General features: G+C 46.6%; 1 protein-coding gene across 5 annotated transcripts in view; it reads right to left on the bottom strand.

The window, feature by feature from the left end:
* LOC138298898 (zinc finger protein 37A-like) overlaps positions 1-22962 on the bottom strand; it is a 152040-nt gene that overhangs the window by 77822 nt on the left and 51256 nt on the right. For all 5 annotated transcript variants that reach the window (XM_069236915.1, XM_069236911.1, XM_069236913.1 and 2 more), the window contains exon 3: positions 1345-1458. In XM_069236915.1, coding sequence (XP_069093016.1) covers positions 1345-1458 — 114 coding nt within the window. The remainder of the gene's footprint in view (positions 1-1344; positions 1459-22962) is intronic.

The raw sequence follows: 22962 nt of genomic DNA, 5'->3' as shown, positions 1-22962 counted from the left end.
ATCCATATAACTATCTGTGTAGCTCACTCTGCTACACATTTATAATGTTGACAAACTATGAACATTCTACAGCCTTTTTTCTAGAAGCTGTTGCATATAGTGCCCAGTGGCACTTTAATAAGGTCCTAGGCCTGTTACAACACAACAGTGCTAACCTAATCCAGCCTCACGTATAACAAGTCTCTCCTTTGTATTATAACACATTTGCAATTCGTTGCTCTTGCCCTCCTTGCTACTTTACTCATATGTTAATGTTATTGGTTCCTTACCAAGTTAAACACACATAGGTGAGCTTGACATAAGGTCCCGGGATAAGCTCTTTTGATCATGAGGGTTTCACTACTTTCTAAAATTCTCTCTTTACAGTGGCACTCATCCCTTTACTTCACTGACCTTCTGGCTAAACACATGGTCTCCCTCCTTCCTTATGCACAGATTGCTTGTGCATTAACCATTAACCATTAACCATTAACAAATAACCTTAAACAGAGGTACAAAAACCTGGCAGGGTCCATGGTTGTACAAATCCCAAAGTAATTTCTTCACTGTGCTGGGAAACCCCTGGAACAGATCTTGTCAGCAACTGTATACCTCCATGATTAGGGCGATACAAACAAGAATGAGTTAACAAGTCTCCCTCCCTTATAAATCACACAAGCAAAGTAGTTCAGTCTCTCTGAGCTGCATCAAAATCCTTTTCTGGGGCAGCTCAACTACTGTTGAAGTCTCTCTCTGAGAGGTGGCTAAGATGCTGTGTTACTAAAAGAAAACGTAAAACTAACTAATTCAGCTCTTATCTGAAAGTTTAGCTTATGCCTTTTTCCCAAGTCACTTACAGACGAAGGCCACAATATATCTCACTTACCTCTTACACACCACCTCACCCTCTTTCACTGTCTCACGATTGCTCACATACTACTTGTCTTATATTTGGAGTTTTGAACTTGTGTGTTGCTCACCATACTTAAATAAAATTTAGAGACATGAGTCTCATATTCTAAGCACATTAACACCTTCTAAGATAAATGTAGTCATATCAAATAGTAAATAAATAAATAAAATCAAGTCAATCAATCTGATTCTTAAATCATATCAAATTAAGTCAATCAATCTGATGGAGGTGGGAATAGAAAACAAGCATATTACTACTTCCTATCTGTAGGACACAATGGGCAGTAGTGCAGATCCCCAAAGGAAAACCACGTAGCAGTAGCAGAAATATGGTTGACTGTGGAAGATACTTTAAGTATTTGTCTTCTTACCCATAATGGACTGACTGTTTCCCACTTTATTTGATTACAATGGGGAGATCTGTGGATCTAAGAGAAGATGATTCTTACTTACTTGGGGAATTGGTCATTTCATGATGACTTCTTGCACAGTCCTTGTTGTTCAAAGAGTAGAACTCTTCCTTGTCTTTAGCTCTTAATGACACTACAGTTGTAGTAATGAGTGGGCCTGTTAATGAAAGCAAAGCAAAACAACAATTTATTTCAAAATCTTTATATCTTTATATAATGACAGGAAATATTGAAAATGCTAATCAAAGAATCAAAGACAGAGTGTGACAGAACTAAACTGTAGTAGAACTCAGTGGGTTAATTGCCAGAAACGCCAAAAGGGTCTCTTCCCTTTTCATTTTCCCCTTCTCCATCCATTCCTTCTGCAAACCATGGGATGATAAGTACAGGAACTGAGGCACAGATGCAATGTAAGCAATACAGATGTCAAAGAAAGTGATCACAAAAAAAGTATGAAAAAAATAGGCATTGTTTTGGTAAAATAATATATGCCACAAGTTAACTTTGTTTAGGTGAAAGATCCAGTTGAATGCAGAATAAATTAAATACTGATGCCCACATCGAACACAACGCATGTACCTGAGGGGATGACGGCCTTGGGAGCGGCGGTCCATGATACAGTTGTGGGTGTGTCTTGCCCTCAAAACCTAAGGTTGCATTGACACTACTACACCAGATAGCTTTGGAAGCTTGGGGGGGGGGTTATGGTTGGACAACGTTGCTAAATATTGGCAATTCAATTCCTAGTATGAGTGTAATGGTTAGCCCCCCTATCAGGGGCAGTCATACTGTACAATGATCGGTTCAACACTGAGTATTGATATGGACTTTGAATTATATTCATCTGCTGTGAACAGTTTGCTGAAATGCCAATAAAAACATTTTAAAAAATCAAATATTGAATTTAAAACCAAAAAGATGTTTTCCACCACATCCATGTAGCCATCAATTCTTGCTGAGGGCCCTCTTCAGACACCACTGCAAAAGCAGCAGCACAGCACCAAACCTCAGGAGTAGGTGGGAATCCTTCATCCACTTCACTGTGAGAGTCCATTTCTGAATGTTTATTACAGACGGAGGATTCCTGAGGTTGGGCTAGAGCGGAGAATGGACAAAGGAGGAAGGTGTCTCCTGCCTGAAAGAGGTATACAACTGGAATATGCAGTTCCTAAAAGAATCAGAAAAGAAAACAGAACAAGCAGTATGTCGGGATGGGTCTGAGCAAGCAGATCGGGAGGCATCTGATTGCTCAGAAGCAAGAGCCCTCACACACCCAGATGGGTGTCTTGCTACATCATTGGGCATCGCCTTGTTGGGCCAGCGCTACAATACCCAACGGGCCTCTCGAGGGGGATCTTTGCTGGAGGTCTTTTAAAATAAGATGCTGTGATGAAGTGTAATTGGAGGTGCTGTGTGTGTAGATTGGTGTAAGTGTTGTATAAAATTAACTAAGAGAGACCCTGAAAGTTGTAATACTTGGGACCTCTTTTTATAAATAAAAACAAAGGGTGGCTGTGTTGGAGACAATGATCTGGTGCAACTCACAGGAAAGTGAGAACATCGGTCAACATGTTTCGTACCATGTAAAGCCCCTGTGGATCTGGGCACTTTGTCAGGACTATGTAAAATAATTTACCAATGATTGGGGTTATAGCAGTGGTAAGCAGCAACAATGCCCTCAAAGTGTATGGTATACCTTATGATATCTAAAATCAGACCTGCAAAGGAAACAAGACATATACAGAGTGACCGTTAAAAACAAGGAGGTATTCATTAGGCCATACCCCATTGTCACATAGCAATGCATTAGGCAGTTGTAGAAAATCCCTGCCATAGGTTCAATCACGCTTGTCAGTGAGCACACAAATACATATAAGACCAAACAAACAGATAGGTCAACATGCAGGTGATATACATGTGACATATAGCAAACACACTCCACAGCCTGGAGTAGCTGCACCAGGACTTTTTATTTGTGTGGTAACCAAGCCTATGCCTCTGGCTACAAAATTACCAGTTCAGCCCTTAAACCCTACTTATGTTAAACTTGGCATAAGACAAGCTCAAAAAACAAAAACATGATGGGTGGATTGCTTGAGTTGATCACTGATACACTTCAATCCTATACATCATGTTTTTTCCTAGCATGCCTTTTCAATCAGGAAGCTGACATATGCAAATCAGTCCTGGCCTTGCTCTGGTAGGAACATTCCAGCCAGAACTGCCAGCCCATGTCCCCTCTGAGGTGATACACATGCAACACTAGACGAGTTTTGGCCTATTTGGGCCCCTTCAGTAGGCAGCAGCTTTGATCCAATGGCACAGTGAACAAGGGACCCAAATGCCTGTCACACTTAAAGGGTGTACTGAGGAAAACAAAAATGTGATGGATGGATTGCTTGAACTAATCTTGGCCACTGGTAATTACTCTGGGTCACAATGCAGTCCATCATTGTTTTGCCCACCATGCCAGACAGGAACCAGCCATTTGAAAATCAGCCTTGGTACTGCACCAATAAGAACAGTCCAACCCAAACTGCCAGGCCAACTGCCAGGCCATGTTCACTCTGAACTGGAACACAAGCAACTCCAGATGGGCTTCAGCATGTTAGGATCTCATTGGTACACGCTGCTTGAGTCCTACAGCACAATTAGCACATAACCCATGTCAGGGCATACCCCTTCTACTTAGGGTGTTGCAACAAAGAAAACAAAGAATGGGATGAATCGACTGCTTGAATTAATCTCTGTCACTGGTAATTTTCTCTGTGACACAATCCAGTCCATCGTTTGTTTTGCCTATCATACCACCTCAGACAGGAACCAGCCACACAGAAACCTGCTTTGGTCCTGCTCCGAGAGGCATAGCCCAGTCTGAACAGACAGTCCAGATTCCTTCTGAAGAGGAACACAAGCAATATCTGATTGGTTTCAGCCTATTTGAGCCTTGTCAGCAGGGTGCAGCTTGAGTCCTATAGCACAGTCAGTTCAGGACCTTAGTTTGGGCATACCTGTTGCATTTAGTGTTGCACTGAAAAAAGAAATGGATATCTACTAACGGAACTCCTCTCGCTAGGGCCGAGGATGCAGACTTAGCCCTAGTAGAATGGACCCTGATACCTTCAGGAGGGACTTTTTTCGCTAGAGTGTAACAAATCTTAATACACAAGATGACCCACCTGGAAAGTGTTCGTTTCTGGACCGCTCTGCCCTTTCGCTGTCCAAAATACCTTACGAACAGCTGATCATTCAGGCGAAAGTCTTTAGTCCTCTCCAGGTAGAAACTCAGCGCCCTCTTAGGGTCCAACCTATGGAGCCTCTCTTCATCTTTAGAAGGGTGGGGAGGAGGGTAGAACGATGGTAGGGTAATAGACTGCCCTATATGAAAAGGAGTGACAACTTTCGGCAGAAAAGCCGCCCTGGTTTTCAGCACCACTTTATCATGGAAAAACATGGTAAAAGGCGGTTTAACAGAAAGGGCTTGAAGCTCCCCAACTCTCCTAGCAGATGTGATCGCAATTAAGAAAACAGTCTTTAAGACCAAATATCTCAACGGACATGAATGCATGGGCTCAAAATGCGAACCCATCAAGAACGTCAATACCAGATTCAAGTCCCACTGAGGCATGTGAAAGGGTGTGGGAGGAAACTTATTCACTAAACCTTTAAGAAACCTATTTACAGTTGGAGACTTAAACAAAGAAGTCTGGTCCGGAAGGCAAAGAAACGCCGACAGAGCCGACAAATAACCCTTAACTGTAGCTACCGTTCAGCCTTTCCTTGCTAAACTAAGAGCAAACAAAAGAATATCAGAAAGGTGGGCCTTCAAGGGATCTTTTTGATTCTCCCCACACCAAACCACAAATTTTGCCCACCTGCCGGCATAAATGGATTTAGTGGAGTGTCGCCTGGACGATAGAATAACATCCACTACATCCGGTGGGAGAGAAAACGAACTCAGGTTGCCCCGTTCAATCTCCAGGCATGAAGGTGCAGGCTCTGGAGGTGGGGGTGTAGAACCTGCCCCTGCGACTGTGAGAGGAGGTCTGCCCTGAGCGGGAGACGGAGCGGAGGGCACTGAGAGAGTTGAAGCAGGTCTGTATACCATACCCTTCTCGGCCAGTCCGCAGCCCCCAAGATGACTTGGGCCCGGTCTTGACGAACCTTCCTCAGAACCCGAGGAATCAAGGGTATGGGGGGAAACGCGTAAAACAACTGGCCCCTCCAGGACATCTGAAATGCATCCCCCAATGCTCCTTGCAACGGATACTGGAGGCTGCAGAACAACGGGCAATGCGCGTTCTCTCGAGTGGCGAATAAATCCACCTGAGGAGTACCCCACATCCCGAAGATGTGGAGGACCAGGTCTGGATGGAGACCCCACTCGTGATCTATCGAGAAGTGACGACTGAGACCATCCGCACGTACATTCAGAACCCTGGCCAAATGATTCGCTATTAAGCAAATCTGATGGTCCTGAGCCCAGGATCAGAGCCGCAGAGCTTCTCTGCAGAGAAGGTACGACCCTACTCCTCCCTGCTTGTTTATATACCACATTGCGGTAGTGTTGTCCGTTAAGATCTGAACTGACTGACCGCGAAGGGAAGGGAGGAAGGCCTTGAGCGCCAAACGTACTGCCCGCAATTCCAACAGATTGATATGCAACATCTGTTCCGCTGGAGACCAATGACTCCTTGATCTCCAGGTCCCCCAGATGAGCTCCCCACCCTAGAGAGGAAGCATCCGATATCACTGTGGCCACTGGAGGTTGCAGTGAAAACGGTTTTCCTTGGGAACGGTTGCCGTCCTCTGTCCTCCAATGAAGATCCGCTACAGCGTCCTTGGATATCTTTATTGAATCCCTGAGATCTCCCTTGTGCTGGAACCACTGCCTGCGGAGGCACCACTGAAGAGCCCTCATATGCCAGCGAGCGTGAGTGACCAACAGAATGCAAGAAGCAAACAGACCTAGCAGGCGTAAGACCTTGAGGACTGGAACTGCCGCTCCAACTTGAAACAACGGAATCAGTGCCTGAATGTCCTGAACCCGCTGAGGCGGGGGTAGGCCCGAAACATTGTTGTGTCCAGTATTGCCCCTATGAACAAGAGGCGTTGAGAGGGCTCCAGGTGAGATTCGGGCACATTTACAGAAAAACCCAGAACGAACAACAACTGGGTTGTCATTCGCAGATGAGACAACACAAGCTCTGGAGACTTGGCTTTGATCAACCAATCGTCCAGGTAGGGAAAAACCGCTACTTCCCTCCTTCTGAGATGTGCTGCAACAACTGCCATCACCTTTGTGAAAACCAGAGGTGCTGAAGTAAGTCCAAACGGACGTACCGCAAACTGGTAGTGTTGCGTTCTGAGCACAAACCGAAGATACTTCCTGTGCGACTTGATTATCGGAACATGAAAGTACGCATCCTGCAAGTCGACAGACACCATCCAGTCTCCTTCGTTCAACGCTAATAGTACCTGCTCTAGGGTCAGCATTTTGAAGTTTTCCTGCTTGAGGAACAAATTCAAAATCCTCAAGTCTAGGATCGGCCGTAAACGACCGTCCACTTTGGGAATCAGGAAATATCTTGAATAACACCCCTGACCCCTTTCCTGCAACAGAACCAACTCTATAGCACCCTTTGCCAACATGGTGACAACCTCCTGTTGCAACAACAGAAGATGGTCTTCTGAACAAAAGGAGGGACGGGGGGGAAAGGGAGGAGGGAACTCCTGAAACGGGAGAGCATAGCCCTTTTCCACAATTCCTAGCACCCACGAGTCTGTTGTAATCGACTTCCATTTCTGCAGAAAAAGACTCAATCTTCCCCCTACAGGAGAAGTATGGATGATAAAGTGGGGAAAACTAGGGCTGCTTCTGCTGTTGTCCACCAGAGGAGGATGAAGAAGATGACAGCTGTGGGCTGGACCTCTAGCTTTACCCCTACCCCGCCTTCTAAAGGCACGATAGGGCGGATTGGCAGGTTGCTGGGCGTAGGACTGCGACCTCCGAAAGGCAGAGCCTCGAGTGAACCCCCGAAATCTGCGAAAAGGTCTATGAGGTGTTGTAGCAGAAGTCTGTAAGCCCAAGGACTTAGCTGTCGCCCGACAGTCCTTAAACCGTTCAAGGGCAGAGTCCGCCTTGTCCCCAAAAACTTTTCCCCATCAAATGGTAGATCCATTAACGTGGATTGAACATCTGAAGAAAAACCAGAGGACCTTAACCAGGCATGCCTTCTAGTAGCCACAGATGTTCCCATGGCCCTGGCTATGGAATCCGAGGTATCCAGGCCAGATTGTATAATTTGTTGAGCAGCAGCCTGCGCATCCATAAAAAGGGATCCAAACGATTTCTGCATCTCCTGTGCCAGTTCTTTTGCCATTTCTTTAGCGGAGTCCATAAGGGCGTGGATGTATCTGCCCAGCACGCAGGTAGAATTAGTAGCCTTAAGCGCCATACTACAAGATGAAAAGATCTTCTTCGAAGACTGCTCCATCCTCTTGGACTCCCTATCATTTGGGACTCCAGGAAATGTCCCAGGAGCAGACTTCGCAGAACATGACACCTGGACTACTAAGCTTTCCGGAGTTGGATGTCGTGATAGAAAAAACGGATCTCCTGGTGCGCCCCTATGCCTCCTCGCCTCTGCCCTGTTCACAGCAGGAGTTGTTACTGGCTTCTTCCATAAGTCCAAAATAAGCTCAGTTAAAGCCTCATTGAAAGGCAGCAAAGGGTCAGCACTGGACGAAGAGGGATGTAGTACCTCTGTGAGCAGGTTAGTTTTCACCTCTGCCACAGACAAAGGCAAGTCCAGGTACTCTGCTGCCTTCCTTACCACTGTATGGAAGGAAGCGGCCTCTTCTGTAAACTCCCCCGGAGACGCAATGTCCCACCCCGGGGAAGTATCCAGACCACTTGCAGTGGCAAGACCCTGGAATTCATCTGAAGGCTCAATCTCTCCTTCCTCCAGCTGTCTATATTCCTCCTCCTCCAAAAGTCGTAATGCCTTCCTACGAGATTGAAGATGTGTCTCTAGGGCCAGTGTCGATAAAGAGTCCATCGACGCCGACGACTTCGAATCCCGAAAGGGCCCAGGAAGAGATGCATGACTCCTAGACTCACCCGACGCCGGTGCCGGCGCCGACACGGAGTCGAACTATGACCTTCTCGGAGTTGGTTGGCAGGAAGGCGATGGAGCCGGTCTGGATGGGGACATCAACGACGTCGGATGGCGTGGAGAAGGAGTCGGTTGACGTGAAGGAGGATCCACCGTCACAAGTGGAGGACTCCTGCCAGGGGATACCCTCGGCGCCGAACCGCCAGTCTCCGAAGGGCAGAAGGGCATGAATGGAGCCGCATTGCACAGCGCCGGAGAACCCAAAATAAACGCTAATGGCCCCGTGGGACCCGCCGGTGCACCAGCAGGGGCCATGGATTAGAACACAGCATACATTGCATTAAAAAATGCAGCCGGATCCGTCCCTGGAGCCGGGAAAGCCGGGTATTGTTGAGCAATTATGACATCCTCGTCGACGTGGACAGCTAGGAAGAAGACTTTCCGTCGGATGCTGACGCAAGGACGAATTCATAAGGTGAGGAATCCACAGGTAGTTGTATCCATCAGAAATGTAATGTCCAGCCCACTGCTCATCTTTATGAAAAAATAAATACTTCTAATCTCATAGCAGAATTTAATACTACACAATCTGATTAATATGTCGTATGGAGTTGTCATAAGTTGCACTTAAACCTTGGGACACTACATTTCCCTTGGAAATTGTCTACCTTACCTTTGCTATTATGGTTGAGTTCCTGCTATTACCTGCTATTTCCTGCTATTACCGACTCCACTACACTAAGGCATGGGCAAGAATTAAGCTTAGGTGGATATCACTCAAACATTCTCATGAGGTAAGAATGCAACTCAATTTAATGTCTTCAGCATCTTTGGTACGAAAAAGGCTCAACGGGGCAGGCAGCTTTCAGGGATGTGGAATTCCTATCGCCCGACACCCGGGACATCTTGTTTGGGGTCAAGGGCAACAAGTTTTTATGTTTACTTTGTCCTTGGGACAAGTAAGCCCAACCCTCTGCAGCACAAACCCTTTGGCTGCCTGTTTACAGAGAGTGGAACTCTCTGCAGTTGAGGTAATGTGTTTCCAAAAGATAATGCTGTTCGAACTTGTATTTATGGTTCATTATTTGAAAGCCTTGATTATTAGGGTGAGTGCTGTAAATAAATGTTTTAAGGTCACACTTCACTACTGACTTTGGTTCCAGTACAAAAAAAAACAGCTGTGTATACACATGTTTGAAAACTTTAGGCTATGAGGCTAAGTATAATGCTCCCAGAATGCTCTCTGATTAGATGCAAATGAAGTGTCATTTAGTAAAATGTGTTGATGCATGCTAGTATTTCCCAAACATATTTCTAATGGAAAATCAGTGTAACCATTTTCAACACGAATATGGGAAGCATGAAAATAAACAAACACTGACAAAGCCAACTGATCTGACATATTTTTATAAGTTTTTTAGTTTCATCAATGCGTGTCTTGTTTTGATATGGCTTTTGTAACACTTTATTGTTGTGGGAGCTACCAGGCCCTCAACATTGTAACAAACACTGCCAAAAAATATATATATATATTTTGAACTCTAAAAGCACACGTTGCCACCAGTGGCATAACAAAGGCCCCGCAGCCGCCCTCCAGGGGGCCCCTTTAGCACAGCACCTGCCCTGAGTGAGTCTGGAGAGGGGGCTCCTCCATGTTCTTTGCAAAGGGGCACCCTCCAGTTTCGTTACGTCACTGATAGCCACTGTAGTTCCTGACACTGAACAAAACTACTTTGTGTGCCAATATGCTCCTTGTGGAAGAGCAGAATGCAATCACTCACAGTAAAGCCAGCCAAAAGAGAGAGAAATAGAAGTTTTTATTAAACAAAATGTCTTTGTTAACACCAGACCTAATTAGGGACCAAGACCCACATGTAGGTAGCTTTTTGCATGTCACAAACAGCGACTTTCGCTGTTTGCGACGTGCAAAAAGCACATTGCGATGCACAAACCCAGTTTTGCGATTCAGTAACCTGGTTACCGAATCGCAAAACGGGTTTGCGAGTCGCAATTAGGAAGGGGTGTTCCCTTCCTAATTGCGACTCGCAGTGCAATGTAGGATTGTTTTGTGACTGCGGGCCCAAACCAATCGCAGTTTGCACCCATTTCAAATGGGTGCTAACACTTTCGCAAAAGCGAAGGGGTCACCATGGGACCCCTTCCCCATTGTGAATGTCACTGTAAACATTTTTTCAGAGCAGGCAGTGGTCCTGCGGACCACTGCCTGCTCTGAAAAAATGAAACAAAAACGTTTCATTTTTCGTTTTTGTAAGGCATCTCGTTTTCCTTTAAGGAAGCAGTCACAGACATGGTGGTCTGCTGTCTCCAGCAGGCCACCATCCCTGTGAGGGCCACTATTCGCAAGGGGGTCGCAAATTGCGACCCACCTCATGATTATTCACTAGGTGAGCATTTGTAAAGCCCTTGCGAATCACAGATGGTGTCAGGGACACCATCCTACATTCGGATTTGCAACTCGCAATTTGCGGGTCGCAAATCTGAACCTACCTACATGTGGCCCCAAATTCTTAAAGAAAGTCACAAAAGTGCACCCATGGTATACGTCGTACCCCTATAAAATATTTGTGAACTGTATTTTAGCATGGGTAAATACGCATGTGTAGATTTGCTCATGTGAAAATCTATTGAGCATCTGCAAGTTCATTTTCCCTCCGGCCACTTTCTTCCCATCCCTGGAAGAAGTTCTAATTCTGCCATTGTCAGGAGTAAATGTCCAACCTTTCTTATTATGGGAAAATATTAGAGAGAAGCTGGTGAAAATCTTTAAAACATGCAGGTTAGTAGGTTTGCAGACTCAAAGGCATTCCAGCCCTGGAACTATTGCTTACTGCTTCCTCCAGCCCCAGTATGCAGATCTGCAGAAAGGTGGCAAAATAAGGAAATTGTTACAGTAGGGATTGAAACTGCAAGTATTCAAGCCCTATTATGGTAGTAGCCCTGGCATAATCAGAGAGGCTATTATCAGAGCTCTTACATAATGAGATTGCTGCCATAATTTGTCGCCACACTACATGGCACCAAAGGAACAAGTAGATCTTTTTACAGGACAAGTAGATTTGAGAAGCAACCTGTCCCCTGGACAAGTAGATATTTTAATAAATTCCACACCCCTGAGCTTTGCCTCAGTGTGTCAGTCTCTCGTCGCCAGGTGCAGCTAAGCTCAACTCTTTCCTATTGGTGATTAGCAGCCATCTGGGCTATACAAGGGGCACAGATGGTGTTACTGCCCCCACGGGGTGGACTCCTCTTCCTATAGATCCCCCTAGCAGCTGCAGGAAGAGGGACGATCTTCAGAGGGCTGGCTCCAGGGTCAGTCTTTTATAGTGACACCAGCCATCGGCAGCTGCAGCCTGTTCGGGTTCAGCTGCAGACCAGACCTTCAGCTTGTGAAAGCTGCAGCCTTCAGGTGGAGGCTTCTTCAAGGAGTCTGAAGACAGTTGAAGTCTGGACAGGCTTCTAGGATCAACAGGCATATCCTCATCTCCTCCAGCAGAAAGTCTTACAGGTGATGTTTCGTCGCCCCTGGAAGATTGGCTATCAGGAACCTCTGGGAAACTGGCTGATAAGCAGACAGGATGCAGGCAGAGTCTCAGCCCTTCCAGCAGAAAATGTTGACTTCAGGTGACATCACAGCATCTGTGCGAGACTCACTGTCAGAGAGATGCCAGCCGTGGGTACACAATAGCTCTTTGAGTACTCTGCTCTTCCTTGGTCAAGAAGAACCTATGGAGTGTATTTTGTACACATTTTCCAATGCTTAATGTTTCAGAACTGGTTTGGATTGCTTAAATTTCAAATGTCAATCCTGGGATACTCTCCAATTTTGTCTAAAGTGATGGTTCTTGCAGCAAGCAGCACTGAAGATGACTTTAAGGAAAAAAAAAGTGTATTCGCCTTTTTAAAACATATACAGTAATCCTCAATAGACATTACAGTTGATCAAGGTTACTGAAGCATGTATGTTGTCAACAAACAAAAAACAACAACAATTTGCAGCAATGAAGGGAGACTCCCTCGTCCCCAGGACATCGGCAATGCAGGGGCGGAGGGGGATGGAGCAAGAGAAGGGCCGCAGTCAACCCATCCAAAATGAGCCCTCCTGAAGTATGAGGCCACAAACCTTTTAATGCTAGTTTGCGACCCAGACTTCCTCATTTGCTTCTCCCGTTCCATCAGTCCCCTCTGAGCTCGCTGGTGAATTTCATCCCGTCCCGTCTTCCACGCCAGCATCTGCATGATGTAAAGACATCTGGGTAATAAGACCATCTTGCTCAATGCCACTCTTCCAATTACGGTGAGAGGCAATGCATTCCAAAACCGTATTGAGGCCTCAAGTCCACTCAGGACTCTTTTCATGTGCAAGTAATATTGTTGCCTCATTTTGTGTGTGAATTACATTCCCAGGTAGCGGAAATGCTGCCATTGCCACTGCAGTCCCAGCGCCAAGAGGTTTCCCTTCACCTTACCATCTAGGGAAGCCAGTGGGAGGAGCACCGAGTTACGTGGGTTAACCTTCAGCCCAATATCACTCCAAAATCGTCCATGAGTCGCATGAGAACTTGGACCGAGCAGAATGGATCTGTTTAGTATAATAGGGTACCTTCAATGTACATGAGGACACAACATGGATTGTGGTTCTCACCATTATACCACAAGCTCTCAGCACCAATCAAGGTGAATAGCCAATGGCTCCATAGCAAGTGCACAAAGGAGCAGGGGCAGGGGTCACCTTTGTCTTGTTCCTCTCTCGACAGGGAACATGAGTGACACCACCTGTCCTGGACACACTCTGGTGCGGGGCCCTGCATATAACAGTCGAGTCCAGGATAAAAAGTCCTGTCCCAGGATCATTTGCCTAAGTACCTCTTACAAGTACTCCCGGGATATGGTATCAATAGCCTTTTCAATATCTAAGGCTACCAGTGCTGCTTGAATCTCCATGATACTTGTCTCAGGTAGAACATGGAATAATCTTTGCAAGTTCATGTGTGTACTTCTCCTGGGTATAAACCTGCATTGATCTTTGTGGACGAGATGACCTATTACTGTACCCACTGGCAATACTAGAACTTTGGCCAAGAGCTTGACTTCGACGTTGAGCAAAGACAGAGGTTGGTAGGACCCAAGGTCCATGGGGTCTTTCACTTGCTGAGGGACCATGACCACCAGGGCCTCGTCCATGTGTGGAGGCAAGCTATCAACAGCCTGTGCCTCCTGGAGAGTCTCCAATAGTGCAGGAAGTAGTGTCAGGGCAAATACCTGGTAGAATTCCACTGGGAACCCACCGGTCCTGTACATTTTCCAGTGGCCATGTTCAGCACTGCTTCCTGCAGCTCCTGAAGTTGTATTTCCATTTCCAGCCCCCCATCTACTCCTGTGTCAACAGCAGGAGCACCAACTTACCTAGGAAACCCGACAAAGCATGGGGATCCCCTTCTGCAGGAGACACATATACTTCAGCGAGATGCCCACTTAGCTGCTCAATCATGGCTATTTGTCCTATAACCTTCCCGCTACCAGGTGACACAGAGAAAGAATCAACAGGGGTAGTCTTTCCCACTTCAGTAACCAGGCTAGCATACAGCCTGGTTTAGCTCCTTCCTTATGTAGCATCTACCTGTAGTCCCTCCGGACATGGGAGTCGAGTCTATCCAAAAGAGCTGTAACCCGCCTCTGTGCCCCCACCAGTTCCTCCGCCTTCGTTATCTGATCCAGTTGTCTGCTCTATAACCTAAGGAGGGTTTCCTCTCCATCCTGGAGCTCACCCTCCAATTCTTTCCTAGTACTGTACGTCTTTCTGATGTTCTCCCCCTGAGCACTGCCTTCAGCGCTTCCCACTCCACTCCCCGTGTCTCCGTGGAGTTCCAACTGGTGGTCATATAACCTTGTAGCGCCAACTGTATATCTGTCTTATACTCAGGATCCTTCAGTGAGTCCTGCCATAACCGCCTTAGTGGTATCTCAGGCCTCCACTTTCAGATTCGAACTTCTAGAAATAGAGGAGCGTGATCGTAGAAAAAACACACCTAATAGGTGACCAATCTGAAATTTATTACTCCATCACTGGAGAACAGAAATCTGTCTAAATGGCTATACGTCCCATGGGTGGCAGAGTAACATGAGTATGTTTTAGTGGAAGGATAGAGGATACACAAGATGTCCTTGAAGTGGAGTCTGGCCATTGTTTCCTCGAGGTTGTAACCATAGGTAGTTTCGTACCCTGTCTAGGGGGTGTGGGTCAAGTTGTCCATCAGGGACACAGTTAAAATCACCAGCCCACACCATGGACATCCAAATGTATGGGATGAGTTCAAATTCCATAGCCGGGAAAAATTCAGCATTGTGTATGTTGGGCACATATGTATTGAGGAGGCATATTTGCCTCCCATCAAGTTCACGGTGTATGACCACCTACCTGCCTGCTACATCCGCTGTGACGCTCTGTAGTTGGAAAGGAACCCCGGGAGCTATCCAGATGGATACTCCCCAGGGACAGGAAGAATAAGTAGACGAGTAAAGCTGCCCCCTCCATTTTTCTGCAGTTTCTGGGTCTTGCCCTCTAGCAGATGTGTCTCTTGTAGCATTGGATATCCATTTGTTTAAGGTAGGTATGGGTCCTACACCGTTTCACAAAGGTATTCAGGCTTCTCACATTCCAGGAGAGTATCTGTAAACTATCACCCATGGCATATCAGGTCAAATCATGCTCTCAAACCACCCCTCCCCCAACACCCGCGACCCACCTCCCCATCCAACAAGGGACCCCGGACCCCCCCCATGCTCCAAGTAAATGAGTATAACTCCACAACCAGTAACCCCTGCCACTCCAGATAAACACCACTGAACTCAACTTGTGTCTCCCCACCCATATAGAGTCCCTCCCACTACAAGAACTGAGGCCTACTATGTACAACGTAATAGTGTTTAACTGTTTCCACCACTCAACAATCCTACAGGAGATGGAGTGTGTGTCACTACAACTAGTGTCCAGTTCACAGCCCAATCCCTGGTAACAGACCTAAGGCCCCACTTGTCTTAGGTCTCAACACTACCACCATGTCAGTCCTGAGAGCTGTTCAATGCAGTGAAAAGAACAACTTAAGTCTACAGATGAAAAGGAATTGGGGGAAAGGGGAACAGATGAAGAAGAAGGAAGAGAGATCGGTGGGAGAAAAAGAGAGAACGGGAGGGTAAGACTTGTAGATAGCTCCTGTGCCCGGTCGTGATGTGACCATCCAGCGGCCATCTCCATTATCGGCACAGTGGAGGCTGTATCAGAGCTCCCAGGCAACGCATGCACTATAGGGTCCCTTCTCCTCCAGTTCATACTGCATCTCTCCAACGATTGTTTGTGGCAGACAGATCGCCCTTTCGATCACAAAAGTTCCCTCTACAGCATGGCCCCCCTGCCTCCAACAATGCATCCAACGTGTTCCAGTTATGCTAGGTCAGCATCTGACTCTGGGTGTTGTGTCCTCCACTGCAATTGAGCTAGTCTAGGAAGATGTGGCCAAAGTGACAGACTCCACAAATGCCCTAGCCGCGTCCCTCTTGATGCACCGTTGTTCCAAGTCCAGTGCACCATCTGGACGCACCACTACTCACATAATGGAGCTTGTCTTATTCTGTCTGATGCTTTGTACATTGGTATCCGCTCCGCATGCTGTCTGGTCCGGTATACGCTCACTCCCCTGGACCTCCAGCCAATCCTAAGTGCCCTCCGATGTTGTGAAGAAGTGTGATCAACCTTCGTGCAGTACTTTCAATTGTGCTGGGTAAAGCAGCATGTAAGTGACCTCTTTGGCCTGCAACTTTTGCTTCATGCTGCTGAATGATCTCTGCAACTGCTGCACAGAACGGGGAATATAATCGGGGAAGATGCAGGCAGTGTGATTGTAAAATGTAGGATCCCTGAACAGTCGCACCTCCTGCGGGATAATGTCACGGTCTCTGTAGCAAAGGATCTTTGCTATGATAGTTCTTGGGAGACTTCCAGGCAGTGGCAGCGGATTTAATGCCCTGTGGCCTCTATCCACCAGGGACAGCAGTGACACGTGGAATTTTGGAGTGCTTTTCTAATCCAGTCCTCCAAAAAGTCTCTGGTTTGGATCCCATGGGCAATCCCACAAGTCTGAGGTTACATCTATGACACCGTCCTTCAGCGTCCTACGCTCGAGTTGGTAAGTGCGGGTTTCAAGTTTGCCCACCACAGTCTTTAGGGTGGACAACTCTTCTTCGAGCAATGTCACCTGCTGTTTTGTTTCAATGGAGCGTTCCACCACCATGCGTAAATCAACTTGTAATAGGTTGACATCAATAGCCATAGCTTCTATTTTCAACTGGACAACGGAACTAGGTGCTTCAATCGCTGCAAATATTTGCGAACCTGTGGTTTCTGACACATTACCCTCCTTCGAGTCAACAGGGGTCCTACGAGCGTTCACAGTCCCAGTCGCCTTGAACTGGTCCACCTTTGTCTGCTGTGTGTTTATGTGTGCCTTATCCTTACCCATTTTAAGGGATCGTGGCTGACAAGGTGCGGTCTTAGCCAATTCCTGTGCGTGAGGGGGGATGCGTCATCGCTTCAGTGCATCCAGGCGTTTTCAAAGTTAGCATGCACCCCTGACAGCCAGCCACAAACTATATTTCCTGTTACTCACTGGTTATCACGTATGTCCTCCCACAACATGTACCGCCAAGGTGTGTCAGGCAATTGCTGGCTCGTATACCACTAGGGGTCTCCAGATCATATGGAGTGTTGCCAGCCCTCGAGGGGGTTCCCCCCAGGTACTTCAAGGAGTTCGCACAGCAATGCAGCAACACCGGGGTATAGACTGCGTATGACAAGTCAGCATATTTGGGTCAATCATTAAGGTGTCCCAGTTGCCGTTTGAGGGCCCCTCAGCAGTCTGACATTCCAGGAGGGGCTCCTGCAAGCAGTCCCCCGCACAGCTGTGTGTCAACTGTCAACCTCCTACTATCAGCGGGAGAACTTCAGAGCACCGGGCCCTCGAAGCAGGGAAGAAAGGGATGCCGTCAGCTACAAGCATCAATCCCCTAACAATCGCCAGTCCACGTTCCAGGGCTCATACTGCGTTCATCTCTCTCACCGCCCTTCATCCCCTCAGTGCAGTACCTCAGTAAGCTTGGTGAGCGTTATGCTGCATTCAGAGTCCTGTCGCTCGGTTTTGCGTCAGTCTCAGTAGTGATGCTCCTGCTGCGCCTTCCAGGGCCTTAGCTGCACCTCTCAGACTGCTCCTGTACCTGAAGAGGGCCCCTCACAGAAGTGCCAGAGAACCAAGTCTCTGGGGGGGAAGGAGAGTGCGGAAATTCCATGGACAGAATGGACCAGAGTTTCAGCATCACAACCAGTGGCAGTGGCAGGGCTGCGTGGCCGCCACCACATTGTGGTCTCTGTTCTCCCCGCTGCAGCTCCACACCTCTTGTGGCAAGCCCCAGAGCTGCCACATGTTCCAGCTCCAGGGGACAAACTGGGCCGCCCCATCAATGGAGGGGTAATCTGCTCCAAAGGCCGCTACGCCTTCCAGCCCACTGGCGCTGCACTGCCAGTTGAGGTCATGGCGGCAGTGCGAGTGCTCTCCCCGTTCAGGTCTGGGTCCTAAATGGACCAATTCATACTTGCTGGGGAAGGGACGCAGTGGTTCTCAGCGAGCGTCCCTCCCACGGTGTCCAGCACTCTGTCTCTGCAGGCACCCCTTGGACTCTGTGCTCCAGCAGCCCAGCGGCCAGGGATATCACTGGGCCACCATTTGATCTTATTGCCGCAGGGCCTTGCGGTAACCCACCTTCCGCAACGTGTGTCTTCTTGGGCATGGATAGATGCTCAGTAGCACCCTCCATTCTCTTGCAGGCACGCCAAAAACCCTGCACTGAAGTTGACTTTAAGCAGAACATGGGCACAATGAAGTGTGAGATCTCTCCAATTTGCTGTCATCAGGCTTCCTGTAGCAGTAATCAGAGTCAAGCAAAATAGCAGCTGCTGCCTAGAAACTGTCTCTCCCTGCAGTCTCACTCCTCACCTCTGTTATTTACCAAGTGGCAGTTGTCGGGAAGAACTGAACAGCAGCCCATTGGAAACAAAATCTACATGAAATTTCCAAAGGTAATCCTGTCTCCACCCTCCTCACTTAAGAGACCACCCATCAGCTGGAAGAATGCACACAATACATTTTCACTGTCTGGGAAAGCTATCCTCACTAGTATATGCCATGCTAGAACAAGGGGCATCCAAAATGGATCTAGCTGGCCTCAGCTCAGACTCACCCATACAGTCAAACTAACATACATATGCACTTACATATGACATACACCTGGGATGTCTGCACCATGGTTCAGGGTTTCACATAACAGATGTACTTTACACGAGAAGGTCAGTAGATCCTGCTGCCACTGTCACAGAAAAAAGAACTTGACAAACTACAAATCACAGGATATTGAAAACACAAATATTGTGGGAGAGAATATTGTGTCAAGAATATCGAGGACAAAAATATTGTGAATATAAGTTTCTATAGGTAAGCAACGTTTTATTATATATAACTCCACATACATGTACCTTGACGATATATATATCTTCAAGGTACATAGATGTGGAGTTAAGAATAGTAAATCTATGCTTACCTATTTACACTTACCTTCTCGATATTTTGATCCTTGATATTTTTGACAAGGTATTCTGTCCACACAATATTTTTGTTTCCGATATTCTGTCAGTGATCCCTGTCACCACCGCTTTATGTGATATACCTCGGCCAGTACTCCACTGTATGTTATTAGAGCACACTAAGTGAGCCCCTCCAGCTCACAGGACTGGTCCTGGTCCTCACAGGCCTAGGCCTATGTTCTCACACTAGATCAGCGTGATGCCCGACAAAACAAATAAGCCAGGAAACTTGTTTCAATTGCATTTTGACACTCGCTGCAGAAGAACACATCCATAAATGATGCAGGGGACATTCCTGTCCATTTTAAACCACCCATTCCATCTCAAACAGAAACCAGCCACATAGAAATCAGCCACGCTCCTGTTCTAACAGGAACAGTCCACCTCAAACAGCCAGGACAGTTCCCCTATGAACCGGAACACAAGCAACCTCAAACTAGTTTCAGTTTAGGTCCAGTGCGCAGTGAGGAAGGGTGTGACGTCCAAGCATTCTCATTGCAAATGAGGCATCTCACTGAGGAATACAAAAAAGTGATGGGTGGAATGCTTGAATTAATCTTAGCCATTAGTAATTACTCCGTTCTAGTCCATCGTTTTTAGCTCAACATGCCATATGACAAACTAGCCATGTGCAAATCATGCAAATCGGTCCTGGTTAACCTCGAAAAGGACCAGTTCAGCCTGAAATGCAGACCAGGTCCACTCAGAACGGGAACACAAGGTGAGACTAATTCAGGCAATTCACCCATCAGTTGTTGTTCCTCTCGGAGCTTCTGCTGTCTTATTGTGAAGGCCCACAGTGAAGAGGATTGGGTTCCCCAGATCTGGGAAGGCCCACTCACAAACCTCGATTCATTTCACATGACTGTCTCCTTTGGAAGATTTTACCTTTTAATTCAGTGGTTCCCAAGATGTGGCACGCAGCACCCCAGCGCACCGTCAAAACTAGACAAGGACGCTGTAAACACTGTGCATTAATTTGTGCATTAGCAGTCGGGCTCGCTAATAGAAGGCTGTAGGCACCATCTGGCTGGCCTCCTGTGATTATTTCTCTTCCGTTCTCGTGGATATTGCCTGCCAGGTGAGCCTCCGAGCACTGCAGAGGGGCCGAGAAACAGCGGGGCCTGGTGGGGTAAGCGCTAATAAGGCAGCTTGTACATACAGCAGTGAGTGGCAGCGCGGCAGAGCTCACCGCTGCCGGCCTGTTAGCAGGTTTCGGTGAGCTCCGTGGCAGATGGCAGGCATTATCGGCTCTCCACAAAGGCCTTGTGCAGGCACCGCCTCATAGAGTTATTGAGATTCCGGGTGAGATACAAGCAGATGCGTTGTTTTCCAGTACCTGCCATAAACAATATGCCCGCAGACTTAGACAAAAACAAGCATACCAGCAGTGTACAAACATGATGTTGACCCCATTTAAAGAAAACATGAAAGTCTTTCATGTTTAACTGTTTGAATGTGGAATGCCAACTGCTTCTCTGCGATTAGCATCCTAATTAAAGATGAGAACATCCCTAATGGGCCTTTTGTGTTAGCCACCATAGACTCAAGCAAAACTGGACATTTAATGCAGCCAGTGAGCTATTGGAGAACACAAATAAAACGTTTGTTACACTTTGAAAAGCTCAGAAGAAACAACAGGTAACACATACAATTCGAGATCAAGTAGAACATTATTCTTCACTATTTTCAATATAACTATATCAAAATAAACTTGATCGCAAATCTCCAAAGTTCGATCACAATCACAGTCTGGGCTTGTATATCAAGTGATCCAGCCAAATAATGGCCAGCAAAAGCAGAAAAGCATGGATCTTCCCTGGCATGTCCGATGGTCCCAATCATCTGAGCTTGAGTTTAGAATACAGGGGTTGAGAAACTGTGTGCTCTTTGCATCACTAGTGCCACTCTGGATTGAAGTGTTAAAACAGGTTACAGGAAATTTTGAGGAGAGATTTTGTAACTGTGCGTGCTTGATGCCATCATAACAAATATTTTAAGTACATTGCCAAAGATACGCTGCCTCCCCCATCCTAGAACATGCTATTGCACACGGTACCAGGTGTTGATTTTTTTTTTACACAATATCTGCTTAACCTGCCCCGGATGTCTGTAAAATAAACACACACTTTTTGTTTAGTACAGAGTGTTTTGTCTTCCAGTGTTTTCAATTTTGTTTGGTAACTTCTTAGCAAACTTTGCGTGTTTGCGTGCAGTCTTTAAAATCAACTGTAAATATCTACAGCTTAATGTTTTTGTATGGAGAGATTGACTAAAATATAAATTATTTGGACCCTATCCGGTCTTTTAAATTAGTTTTTTGTGGGATGGAGGTTGTGAATGCAAAGACTCCCAATTAAGTTTAAAAACAGCTCCCTTTTGGGGTACTAAAATGATGCTTTGGGCAGCTTGTCCAGGCTGCATGTACTTGTCACCCTATTCAGTTAATGAGTTTCATATACTTCACACACTTGGTTCCCACTAACCATGGCCAGGCTTCTTTCTACCCACCTGAAGTATCAATGCCACGACTGTGTGTTGTAGTAGTATTCTATTACAGAGCTCTGGCTACGTTGTGGTTTATTTTTAAAATCGTTTGGCACAAACCCCTTGAAGCCACCATCTTGCTGGTAAAGACAGACACAAGCCTGGGTTTTGTTTATTAAAGGGAGTGGCGTGGAAGCAGCTTCCACGTTGCCCACAAATGAAGCCTTTTAGCTGGCTTCCCTCTGCTTTAAAAAAACAGGAACCGAATTAGCTATCTTGAAAAAGGTGGACATATTTTTTGAAATTTCCAAAGCAAGCCATTTTGCTTTGAAAACTACTTTGCCATCTAAGTAATTAATGATTCGTCTACCTAGTGTTGAATCTGTGGACTCGTTGTTTTGACCAACATATTCCTGCCACAAGCCTAAACAAGCATTTACCATGCAATAGGGCTCGCATTTGTGAGAGTTAGAGTTATTGGTGATGTAAATGACAATGTCTTTTACCTATGTGTTTTGGTTTGGAGTGTAGTGGATGTATGACAAGAGACGCAGCCCTGTCTGGAGGACTAAGAATGGGGAAATACCACTGAGAACGCCACACAGCTGCAGCACTGCCTAGAGGACTTAGAATGGATGAATTACCGACGGGACCAGAGAAGCAGCTGCAGCATTGTCTAGAGGACTTAGAATGAGGAATTACCGACCGCACCAGAGGTTCTGCTGCATCACAGTCTCATGACCTCCCTGCACAGCGCATGAGTGAAGAGCCAGTTTGAACACAGTTTTACATTTTTAATGGAAGCAATAGCATTGAAAAATATAGCATTTTCAACATTGTGAGCCTCGCTCATTCACTGATGTGCTACTTACCTCACGCTGCGATGGGACACCATATCCGGGGGGGGGGGCACAATACAGATGTTATCAGCGCTGAGGACAATGGTGTAATGATGGGGCGCATGCAGCAGTGCTAAATGACCAACAAAGTGGTTAGCTGCTCTCCGTTAGACACTGTTTGTAAACACAGCCAGTGAAAAAACAGGCTGATTTCATAATTGGAAGATGTCCGGGAGAAAGGTTATTACCAGGTTTTGACAAACTGTAATGTGTTTAGGACCCTGCCTAAGAGTCTGTAAAGAGCTATTATTTTATAAACTTACTTTGATATTGTTATGCCAGTAAATGGATGTTAATTGTTATAAACTCCTATATTGCGTGATTTCGCTGTGGCAATCTGTCATGCAACAAATGGAATGAAACCGATTTTAAGGCAGAAACATGGTCCGCAGATGCAGAGTGAACAGCCATCTGCTTGGTGCTTCCCCGCCCCCTCTGAGCTCAGCAGTGCA

This window comes from Pleurodeles waltl, chromosome 1_2 (genome assembly GCF_031143425.1).
Source record: "Pleurodeles waltl isolate 20211129_DDA chromosome 1_2, aPleWal1.hap1.20221129, whole genome shotgun sequence".
NCBI lineage: Eukaryota > Metazoa > Chordata > Amphibia > Caudata > Salamandridae > Pleurodeles > Pleurodeles waltl.
Note: the sequence above shows the minus strand (reverse complement) of the source record. Positions and strands in the feature narration are given on the sequence as shown.